This window comes from Molossus molossus, unplaced genomic scaffold, assembly GCF_014108415.1.
Source record: "Molossus molossus isolate mMolMol1 unplaced genomic scaffold, mMolMol1.p scaffold_m16_p_5, whole genome shotgun sequence".
Taxonomy (NCBI): domain Eukaryota; kingdom Metazoa; phylum Chordata; class Mammalia; order Chiroptera; family Molossidae; genus Molossus; species Molossus molossus.
The window spans coordinates 87,011,661-87,024,170 of NW_023425388.1; the positions used below are offsets into that span (position 1 = coordinate 87,011,661).

The following is a 12,510-nucleotide window of genomic DNA, read 5'->3' on the forward strand; positions in this document are numbered from 1 at the left end:
AGAGGTCAGTGGTTCGATTCCCAGTCAGAGCACATGCCCAGGTTGTGGGCTTGATCCCCAGCAGGGGGCATGCAGGAGTCGGCCATTAGATGTTTCTCTCTCATCTATGTTTCTATCTCTCCCTCCCTCCCTTCCTTTCTAAAAAATCAATAAAAACGTACAACATGTTAAATATATTTATGTAAAATATGTAGTTGCTTTTTTTTTTCCTTTACAAGGATGATGAAAAATAGTTTCTCAAATGAGAAGAATCAGGGAAAAAATTATGGTTTGCTATATTTTTAGGTTTCCACAATGGTTACAAAGAAACAGCTCCCTATAAAGGGCTATTCTTGCTAATGTTATTAACATAGACTGACACAGATTTTCCAAATTTGAAAAGCTCTGGAATTCATATTCCCGTATTAGTCACAATCTTTCAATAAAAACCCAGCTCTAGATGTAGATCCCCTAATCAGAGCCCTGTCAAGGGCCTTTGAGCTAGCTCCCTGTCAATCACTTTGACCTACCACCTATTTTTGATATGACATCTTAAAAGCAGTTTTTCATAATGAGGCTAAAATGCTGGGAATCTTAATAGATGGCTCCTACACAGATGCTCCTCTCCCAGATCCATTACAAACCTTCTATAACATATTTGATTATAGAAGAAAATTCTTTATGACCTCAGCTCATTTTGGAATTTTATCCCTGAGATCTATAAAACTAAAGGGGCCTAGAGAGCTGGCGTCAGGTCAATGACTGCAAAGCACTGCTGTGACCTTGCTCAGTGCACACAGACATGGGAGCAGCTATTTGGAGAGTTAAAAAAACTTTTTTTTTTCTTTACTGATATTAGACAGAGAGAAGAAGGAAGAGGGAGGGAGGGAGAGGTAGAAACATCAACGAGAGAGCATATCGATGGCCACCTCCTGCATGCCCCTCACTGGGGATCAGGCCCACAGCCTGGGCATGTGCCCTGAGTAGGAATCGAACCAGCAACCTCTTGGTGCATGGGTCAACGCTCAACCACTGAGCCCCACTGGCTGGGCATATTTGGAGGGTTTTAAATTTTTTTCTTTCTTTCTTATTTATTTTTAGAGAGAGAGGAAGGAATAGGGAGAGAGAGAGACAGAAACATCGATGAAAGAGAACATCAACTGGCTGCCTTCTACATGCCCCTCACTGGGGATCAGGCCCACAGCCTGGGCATGTGCCCTGACTGGGAATCGAACCAGTGACCTCTTGGTGCCTGGGTCGATGCTTAACCACTGAGCCACACCGGCCAGGCCATATTTGGAGAGTTTTAAGTCATCGTGTGGGCACAGGAAAAGACTCCACACTACGCCATTTAACAGGGTCTACTTTTTGGAGATTATTTTCTTTTGGTAGGTGAGGTATTAGCACAATTTTTTGGCACCTAATATATACATGTCATTGGACCAGGCATGAGGATATAGAGACCTCATGGAGCTTATAAGAGCTTGTTCTAAGAATATTATGTTCTTATTTTAGATGCCTGCAATGAAGAGGATCTCATGCTGTACTGGAAACGTGGAAACAGGTCCTTAAACACTGATGAGCATATCTCCCTTTCTCAGTTCTTCATCGAGGAGTTCAGTGCATCCAGTGGATTTGTCTTCTACAGCAGCGCAGGTAAAGTATTTCATGTGGACAATTAGTAAATATTTGTGCACCTACTGTTCGCAAAGCTATATGTGAAGAGACCTGAATCCAAACAAGGGTCCCATTTGGCCAATAATATCATCCTTCTTTTACAGGTGGCCATTTCCACCTGTCTGGTACCTTATTTCTTTTCTCATGTAGCCACTTCTATCTAGGGCCTTGCTTCCATTCTTGGCCCCTGCAGTCTACTCTCAATGCAGCAGATAGAGTGATCTTTTCAAAACATAAAGATCACAATTTTTTGTTGCTCAAAACCCACCCTGTGTTTTTCCATTCACATACATAAAAATTCAGTCTTCTCAGCAGGACCAACAAAGTCCTACGTGATCTATCTCTGACCTTTCCCCCTTCCCCTGACTCTCTACCACATCTTCCTCTCCCATCCTGGCCTCCTTGCTTGTTCTCAAACACACTTATCTCATTCCACCTGCAGGGCTTCTGCTCTGGCCTTTTCCTCCCTCTGCGCAGGGTGCTTTCCCCCCAATCTTCTCATGACCAGCTCCCTCATTTCATTCAGGGCTCTGTTCAAATACCATCTCTTCAGAGTATTTTTCTAACCATCCTATCTAAAATAGGCCTCTTTCCTCACTATTCCTTATCTGTATTTGTCTTCACAGGTATTACTACTGCTGAAACACCTGTTTATTTAACTGCTTTATAGTCAGAGTGCACAACTAGGAAAAGGCAGGGAATATGTCTGCCATGTTCACCATTTCTTCCCTGGCACCTGGCATGTGTCTGGTACATGCTTGGTGCTCAGTGAAAATATCAGCTGAATCAATGAATCAATCAAGTACATCATTGCCCCAAATAGAAAATAGAAAACTTTTTCAAAATTGGGCCGATATTGTGTGCTCTTGACTATGACAGATGTATTCTTGGCAGCATTTATCCAAGGTGCTTTTTTTAAGAAAAAAGTTTTTAATCTTCACCCAAGGATATATATTTTATTGATGCTGAGAGAGAGAGAGAGAGAGAGAGAGAGAGAGAGAGAGAGAGAGAGAAACAATGATGTGAAAAACATCAATCAATTGCCTCCTGTACCCCTCCTGACCAGGGATCAAACCCACAACCTGGGTATGTGCTCTGACCAGGAATCAAACCCATGACATTTTGGTGTACAGAATAATGCTCCAACCAACTGGGCTACGTTGGCCAGGGCCAAGGTGCTTTTTATTACTATTTTATTATTATTTTTGTTGTTAATCCTTACCCAAGGATATTTTTTCATTGATATTTTTGGATAGAATGGAAGGGAAGGAGAGAGAGAGAGAGAGAAACATTGATGTGAGAGAGACACATCAATTTAGTTGCCTCCCACATGGGGATCGAACCTGTAACCCAGGTATGTGCCCTTGACCAGGAATTGAACCTGCAATCCTTCAATCTGTGGGTTGAAGCTCTAAACACTGAGCCAAACTGGCCAGGGCCCAAAGTGCTTTTTAAAATGATATATGATTCATTCTAACTAAAGTTAGAAGTAGCCTTCTCTTCTCTGGTTGTTAGCATTCTGGGTGATTTCAGACAGAACCCGTATAAGATACCATTTTAGATTCTTGAAGTCATGCTCAGGCCAGAGAGTGTGTCATTAGCTGCCTCTGGGTTCAGCGCTGCCCTGGTGGAATCCTTGCCCCCATTCTGCTTTGATGGTAGCGGCTTTCTCTTCAAAGGTGCTCTACTTTACCCTTAGCCCTTGGAAAGATGGTATTCAGTTGTTATCTAGAAGCCTCCGTCATTAAGAGAGAAACCAACATTTTTTTTTTTTTATCCTCACCCGAGGATATTTTTCCATTTTTTGTACAGATAGAGTGGGAGAGAGAGAGAGGAAGGAGAGAGAGAGAGAAACATCGACATGAAGGGACACATCGAGTGGCTGCCACCCGCACGACCAACCAGAGCCAGGGACAAACTGCAACCTAAGTACGTGCCCTTAGCGGGAACCGAACCCGGGTCTCTCCGGACCACAGGCCGACACTCTAACCGCTGAGCCAAACTGGCCAGGTCGAGAGAAACCAACATTTATATCACAGAGAAGCTAGAGGACTTTCTAGGACCAATGGCTATTTAGTTATTTAGATCCTGAAGAAATGCTCTACTTCACTCCATTATTTGTCTACATTGCTTGGGAATCTAAGCTATGTAGACAATTCTGTGCTATGCAGATAATGATATAAATTATAATAATACTGATTGCTTTGCTAATTTTATAAGTAACATCGTTTTTTTGTTTTGATCATTTGTGTATCTCTGGCACATACTAGATGCTCAGTAGCTATGGTTGAATGAAGGAATGAATGGTAGATAATTTGAAAAGAAATTAGAATTCTTTGTAATCCCACCTCATAGAGATAACTACGTTATTATTTTGATATATTTTCTGCTCCTCCTCCTCCTTTTCCTTCTTTTCTTTGTCTTTCTTAATATAAATAAATATACATGTTTTTAATCAGTATTTTTAAAGTTTTTAGTCTTAAATTAAATCAATATTTAAACAAAAGAATGCATGCAATGAACAATAATACATATTAAAGTATAATTTATAGCTTTTTCCACTTTAATTTTGTTATAATGAAATAACTTTGGCACATAATAAATTGTAAATAGGACTTTATAATGTTTGATGCTATTAAAATGTGATGAAGCATAGAAATCCAAGAGTATTGTTTCCTGCACACTATATATATAACATATATAATAATAATAGCAATGACATTTCTTCTGATTTTGAAGCACAAGTATCCATTAGTATATATCCAAGTATCCTCTTAAAAATTCTAGAGTCACTAATAAGCCATTCCATTGGCTCCATACTGTCTTTTTATTTGTGCTTGTCAGACTTCTGAAGCCCTACCAAGCAGGGCCAACACTAATTGATTTTCTATCTCCTTCTGGTCATGTTTTAGAATCAGTCAAAAGCCAGACAAAATACTTGCACGAAAAAACATACTGCACAGAAATAAACTTGTAAGTGTTGTTAAATGCACTAAGAATTCTTATTATTCCAGTGTAGTTACATTTTAAAGAAATAGAATTTTGATGTTTTTTAAGAAAAAAAAATTAGATTCAAATATACATGGTTTATGTAGCATTAATAGTTATCCATAATAAATTTAAAAATTAAAAAAAACAAGTTATAGTAGAAGATTCATTATTTTAAAAGGATTTATACAAATATATTTTAATGTATATACAAATTAACAATAGGTACTGCTGAAAAGAAGGTATACCCTGGAAAATTTTTATTTTAAAAAATATATTTTCATTTGATTAAAAAACTTTTTTTGGGGGGGGGAGAGAGAGAGAGAGGAAGGGAGAGAGAGAGAGAGAATCATCAATGTGAGAGAGAAACATCATCGGCTGCCTCCTGCACGCCCCCTACTGGGGATTGAGCCCACAACCTGGGCATACACCCTGACAGAATATTGAACTGGGACTTCTCAGTCCATGGAACACGACACTCAATCCACTGAGCCACACCGGTGGGGCAAAAAAGCATTATTAAAAAATCATAAGGAAGAGAAAATGCATTTACAGCAGTGGACTATATTTATTGATACCATAAGTTTACACCATCTGTTTACAGGATGAAAGAAGCTCATGTGTGAGTGGACTTATGCAATTCCAACCCGTTTGGTTACGGTACTTCAGCTTCTGTCTGAGAGCGCAACCGCCAGGTCCTCGCTTTCCCCGTGGCCCTGCCTTCACCACTACTTGGCAATATCAACAATCTGGAAAGCGTTTCTGCCCCCCCTTTCCTTTCAGTGTCCCTCGAAATCATGCACTATAGATTTGCAAAGGAAAAAGAAATGAATCCTGCCCCAAGGGATGCGTTGAACGCTGTTCTTTTTTTGTTTTTTTGTTAATCCTCACCTGAGGATATTTTTCTATTGATTTTTAGAGAGAGTAGAAGAGAGCGACAGGGAAATAGAGAGAGAAACATTGAAGTGAGAGAGACACAACAATTGGTTGCCTCCTGCATGACCCTGACTAGGGCAGGGGATAGAACCTGCAACCCAGGTGTGTGCCCTTAACAGGGAATCAAACCCACAGCCATTTGGTCCATGGACCAATGCTCTAACCACTTAGCAACAGGCCAGGGAAAACAAGTGTTATTATAGCACAATGTAGTGGCTAGGTGTTCAAGTTCTGAAGAACTGCATGAGTTCAAATTGAGACTCTACCACTTATTAGAAATGTGACCTTGGACTAGTTGTTTGACCTCTCTATGCCTCAATTTTCTCATCTTTAAATTGGTTTCATAATATTCTCTACCTTGTGGGGTTGTGAGGATATATGATTTAATACTTTTAAATAACTTAGAATACTGACTGCATAAATAACTTAGAGTACTGTGTGCCATTATGATGAGTGCTCAATAAATATTAGCTAGTTGCTATCAGCATCATTACCATTTCATCAACATCATCATCGTGATTCTTTTGACACAGGATGAGGCCTTACCATGAACAGGCCACTGATGTGACAGTTTCCAGGAATAAAAACCATCTTGAACCTTGTTGTAGGGTTGACTCCCATTTAATTTTTCTCTCTTCGACATTCCTGGCGTCCAACTCCCCAGCTCTTTTCTCTGTTTCATGAAAGGCCCTTCTTTCTACGCTGTGGCAACCTGATTGAGGCAGACGGACCCATCCACCTAAGTTTTTGTTCACATATCAAAACTTATGATGCCACACACATACCAAAAGTAAATAAAGAGATTTACTGCTCACATAATGAGGTTTTCTAGAAACTGCAGAGTAGGCTCTCAAGCAGGTCTGAAAATGGCTTTCGGGACTGGAAGGGTGGGGCTGGGTGAGGGTTCTCTTGCACCGGCAGGGCTTGCACAGTTTGATGTTAGCACTCGGGGAAGTTCTGTAGATGGTCCAAAATTTGGCTTTAAGCTTCCTTGCAGTCAGTGTGAAAAGGGAAACCCAAACAAAGTACGTATGTGGATGTGCCCACAATTTGTGCTTTTGATGAGCATGCATTAATCCACATCACCAACACGAGTTTATATAATTCTAACAAGAAGCAAAGAAACATCATTGTTTGGTTACTTTTTTCCAGATTTATCATAGATAAATTAATGGTGTCCATGAGGCTTTGAAATAAAAACAGTTTATGGATACTCCTTCTCTCCCCCTCTCCCCTTAAATTCCTAACTGTCTGGATTCCAACTTTGAATCCAATGACCTAGTAGCTACTGTGAATCTTTGCCTTCAGATAAAATGTTTTATTTAATTTGTCATAGCTAATAAAAGGTTTACTGATTATTGCATGCACTCAGTGTCCATGTATTGAAGACTTGCCTACTTGCAGAAACACTGCAAACACAATATATTTTGGAGAAAGGTCTTTAAAGTCCATCCCACAAAATACAATTACCATTCATCCATGAACATCAGGTTTGAAATTGAAGGGGGATCTTTGAGACACATGATGAAACAGACTGCAGTGCAGTTCAGTTCATCCCACAAACATCGAAGGAGTGCCAACCCCAGGCCCTGTGCTGGTGCTGGGTTAACAAGGCTGAGTGTTGAGTTCCGTGTTCCCTAAGAGCTTGGAGTACACAGAGGCAGGTCGTCTCTCTAAGTGTGGGGTTTCCATGAGGAAGCCTGTTCTCATGAAAGCTTTGCCTTTTTCTCATAGGTTGGTACAACAGGCTTTTCATCAACTTTGTGCTAAGGAGGCATATTTTCTTCTTTGTGCTGCAAACGTATTTCGTGGCTACGATGATGGTAATAGTTTCCTGGGTTTCATTTTGGATTGACCAGAGAGCTGTTCCTGCAAGAGTTTTGCTGGGTAAGTCTTTCCACACCTTTGTGAAATGTTAATATGGGAGGAAGGTAAATGAGAATAGGTGCAGTGAGGGTTTAGTAGGGGTAGCCTGAGACATGCACTCAGGTCACAGTGTTTATTTTAATAGCCTCAAGAGCTAATTGTAACTGGACTCTTTCCTTGGGAACCCAGACAGCGTGTATGGAGGCTACACCTGACCAACAGCTGGATGACAGTAAGGGGAGAGGAAAAAATTATGAAGCATCAACTGCTTCATTTTACAAATTTATCTCTTCTTCCTTTCGGGGAAACCTCCCTATGCCTTTCCCAAGTCTATTTTGCTTTGCTTGACAAACCTTTACATCATAGGAGAAGGAAACTTCAAACTAATTCACGCTATACTTTTGGTATTTTAATTTTTTTTTTAATCTTCACTCGAGGACATTTTTTTTGCACTTAATCTTCAGATAGGGCAGGAGGAAGAGAGAGAGAGAGAATCATCAATGTGAGAGAGACACACGGAATGGCTGCCACCCACACAACCCCAACCGGGCCGGGGCAAACTGCAACTGAGGTACGTGCCCTTAGCGAGAACCGAACCTGGGTCTCTCTGGACAGTGGGCCGACGCTTTGACTGCTGAGCCAAACCGGCCAGGGCTACTTTTGGTATTTTAATAAGTTACTTCTTGGGGAGAGGGGAGCTTGAATTTGGAAACACTGTTGCTAGTTAAATTAGGGCTAAACTTAAATGCCAAAATCAGAATGAGCCACAGAAATTTTAGGTACGGTGGCACTTTAGCTGGCGAGAGATTTCGAGTGGAAAGGTGTCAGCCTCACTGAGTTTCCACCTCGGTGTTGATCATCTACTCCATCTGGCGTGTGATATACCACTGTCACACATTCTGCTTTGTAGGGACCAACACAGACCCACTAGCTGTAACTGAGGTGTACAGAGTGGAATGTGCCAAGCTAAGCACTTAGATAACATGTTACTTAATGAGAACCCAAGAGTCTTCTTGGCTGGTTCAGAGCAGAACTCCTTCGTTTTGACTGATTTGTTCTTTCACCTATAATGCTCTGTCTGGAGAGAAGATTGTTATAAGTGGTTCACAGTCATTGTAATTAGCATACAATTCATTCCAAAAATGGTGATTTCTGAGTTAATGTTCACAAATTATATGCATACTTCAAAAGATAAGTGGAAAGACATAAATGGGCATTAATATTAATATTTAGTTCACCTCTTTCCCCCATTAAAAGCTTCAATCTATGAGCATTTAACACTTGAATCTCTTCAAGGGAAAAAGTGCCATCTGAATGAGTAATGAAATTGCTGTGGCTGTTACTTCATGTCAGAGCAGCCGTGCCCTGACCTCGGTGGGGCAGTGGGCAGTGCAGACCCCGGGGAGGACTAAGGCACGTCTCCAGCTCCTGATGAGAAAGTCATTTCATTCTAGCCGTTTATGAACATGATTTGCAATCAGAGTCCTGAAGCTACTGCTCAGCCTTTTACACTGTGGCAAAGACAGAATTAAAGCTGCTTCCAGGGCAGGTTGGGGTGAATGGAGAACACTGAAGTGCATTTCAGTTGCCCCTGAAATTCTGTGCTTCTTGCATCTACATGGATCCCTCAGGATAAGGAAACTGCTATGCAGATTTATGTAAAATAATATACAAATCAAAGTGTCCCTCTCCCACCCCCGCTTTAAAAAATAATTTATTGTGTGGTTTGTTTTTTTCGGTTAATCCTCACCTGAGAATAGTTTTTCATTGCATTTTAGACAGAGTGGAAGGGAGGGAGAGAGGGAGGGAGGGAGAGAGAGAGAGACATCGATTGTTTGTCCCCTGCACAGCTGGGCCAGGGATTGAACCTGCAACCCAGACCCGTGCCCATAGAACCTGAGACTCTTCCATCCTGGGGCTGACACTCTAACTGCTTAGCCAAACCGGCCAGGGCTCCCCTACCACTTTTAAATAAAGAAACTGTAGTATGTCAACACTGCTGTCCTCTCAGGCTTTTGCTCCCTACAACCCTCAAGTCTTTTCCAAGCTACTTGGCCCTCTGCTTTGCTCCCTCTTCCCAGTTCTGTGGCAGGTCCCTCTGACTGTGTCTGTCCCACTTGCCTTTTCTCAGTTCCCCTTCTTCACTTTCTCTGAAGCATTTGATACTATTAATCATCCTCTCCAAATTCAGAACAAAGTGCTGTGGTCAGGAGCCCAGCCTCGTCTTCCTCACCAGGACAGTGAGATTATTAACACTGCCTTCTACAGGTCACCGGGAGAGTACAGAGCAGCATCCACGTGGACTCGGCGATGCCGGCCCGCAGCGCTGGGTCAAATCAACTGAACAGGAAATTTGTTTTCATTACTCTGCACTACTCTAGTTTCTTCTCCTTTAGACTTCTCTTTCATTTATCTTCCCACTCTTTACTTATTTCTTCCACTCCCTCGAAATTTTTTTCATTTTTGATTCTCTCATCAAATGGAACAAGCCTCTTCTAACTAACTGTCCTTATGGAAGTAAATCCCAAATCTGTGTCCTTATCGCAAATCTTTCTATCAAAATCCAGACAGGTGTTTCTAGCTGCCTTCTGAACTTCATCTTCAGTTGGGGGCACTTCGCATATTTAAAACTGAACAACTGCTGTTTCCCCTGTGTCTGGATCCCACTTTTTTTTTTCCAGGTTCTATTTAAAAATTTATTTGTTTATTTTTAAACTTATCTTTATTGTTGAATATATTACAGATGTTCCTCCTTTTTCCCCTATTGACCCCTTCCTCCCCACTCCCGCCCCACTCCTGCCTTTCCCCACACTGTTGTCTGTGTCCATTGGTTATACATATATGCAGAGAAGTTCTTTGGTTAATTTATTCCCACCCCCCAAACCCCTTCCCTTTGAGGTTTGTCAGTCTAACAACCAATTTGTACTTCTTAATCCATTCACCTTTTCCACCCATTCCCCTAAACCCTCTCCCATCTGGCAACCAACAAAATGTTCTCTATATCTATGAGAACGTTTCTGTTCTGCTTGTTCATTTTGTTTGTAGGTTCAATTGTCGATATATATGTATTTATTGACATTTTGTTGGTTCATATTTTTGATCTTCTTTTTCTTCAAGAAGACCCGTCAACATTTCATATAATTATGGTTTGGTGGTAATGTACTCCTTTAGCTTTTTCTTGTCTGGAAAACTCTTCATATGGCCATTGATTCTAAATGACAGCTTTGCAGGATAGAGTAATCTTGGTTGTAGGTTCTTGCTTTTCATCACTCTGAATATTTCTTGCCACTCCCTTCTGGCCTGAAAAGCTTCTTTTGAGAAATCAGCTGACAGCCTTATGGGAACTCCCTGGTAGGTAACTAGCTGCCTTTCTCTTGCTGCTTTTAAGATTCTCTCTTTGTCTTGAACTTTTGCATTTTGATGATGATGTGTCTTGGTGTGGGCCTCTTGGGGTTCATCTTGTTTGGGACTCTCTGTACTTCCTGGACTTGCATGTCTGTTTCCTTCACCAAGTTAGGGAAGTTTTCTGCCATTCTTTTTTCAAATAGGTTTTCAATTTCTTGTTCTCTCTCTTCTTCTGACACCCTGAAGATGCAAATGTTGGTGTACTTGAAGTTGTCCCAGAGGCTCTTTATACTATCATCATTTATTTGGATTCTTTTTTCTTTTTGCTGTTCTGATTGTGTGCTTTTTGCTTCCTTATATTCCAAATCGATGGTTTGCTTCTGGGCTTTACCTACTCTACTACTGAATCTGTGTAAATTATTCTTTATTTCAGTTAATGCCTCCTTCATTTCTGATTGGCTTTTTTATGCTCTTGAGGCCCTCACTAAGTTCACTGAGGTTCTCACTAAGTTCATTGAGTATCCTTAAAAGCAGTGTTTGAACTCAGCATCTGTTAGGTTGCTTATCTTCATTTCGCTTAGTTCTTTTCCTAGAGTTTTGTTCTGTTCTTTCATTTGGGACCTGTTTCTTTGTCTCCTTATTTTGGCTGCCTCCCTGTGTTTGTTTCTATGTATTAGGTAGGGTTGCTATGTCTCCTAGGCTTCCTAGGGTGGCCTATTGTAGTAGGTGTCCTGTAGGTCCACTGGCACAGCCTCCCTGATCTCCCAATTGGGCCCTCGAGGTGCACCCCTCATATGGACTTTACAACCTTCTGTTGTAATTGAGTCCTGATTGCTGTTGGCATGTCAATGAGAGGGTTTTACTCAGGCTGATCAGCTGCAAGGACTGGCTGTGCCCACTCTCCACTGACCTCTGACTACCTTGGATGATCAGCTGTGCAGGGGCCCACCACACAGAACAAGACTTACTTCAGCAGGGCTCTGGTACCCACTGAGTCCATTCCTTGAGTGTGTCATTTGTGGAGGTGGTTGGGTGATGGTGATTCGCAGTGTTCTGAAGCTGTCCACTGGGTGTGCTGGCTCTGGGGCAAGGTCAGCCACTGCCTGTGTTCTATCCAGGACCACCCGGCATAAGCTACAAAGCGGTCTGCAGGTGGCTCCTTGTGCTGGGCTTGGAGGTGCCCAGATAAAGCCAAGTCATGAACCAAGGCTGGCTGCTTCTAGTGCCAGGCCTGGGGCCACTTAACGAGAGGTATGGGGTTCGTTGAGACCAGATGCTACTTGTTTGAAAGAATTTGGGAAAATCTGAAGTAGGATCCGAGACAGGCCATTCCTTTGGTAAAGCAACTGGCAATAGCTTGGGTGGGCCTAAAAATTGGGTGGGGCAGGGCCTCAGGGAATCACCAGAGCAGGGCAAATGGTGTAAGCCAGGTTGCTGGAGTCCCAGATATGGTGGCTGTCTGCCACCCCAGGGAAGGGCTCACCAAAGGAACAAAGCCTCTGATAGCATGTCTTTCCAAGAGATAGCTGCTTCTCCAACCCTCGCCCCAAAGACAAACAACTCAGTTCTTCCCTGTATGTCTCTGGTACCTTTTAAGCTGCCTACCTATGCTGGAGCCTGGAGGGTGCAAGTCTGAGTATGTCCGTGCGCGGGCCCTTTAAGAGGAGCTGCCTGGGGCTCCAGCAACCTCAGTCTCCCTCAGCCTCAGTTACCGCTGGT

At 42.0% G+C, this 12,510-nt stretch overlaps 1 protein-coding gene across 1 annotated transcript in view; it reads left to right on the forward strand.

Moving 5' to 3' along the window:
* GABRR3 (gamma-aminobutyric acid type A receptor subunit rho3) overlaps positions 1–12,510 on the forward strand; it is a 39,265-nt gene that overhangs the window by 11,923 nt on the left and 14,832 nt on the right. The window contains 2 exon segments of the mRNA XM_036242522.1: positions 1,495–1,635; positions 7,315–7,467. Coding sequence (XP_036098415.1) covers positions 1,495–1,635; positions 7,315–7,467 — 294 coding nt within the window.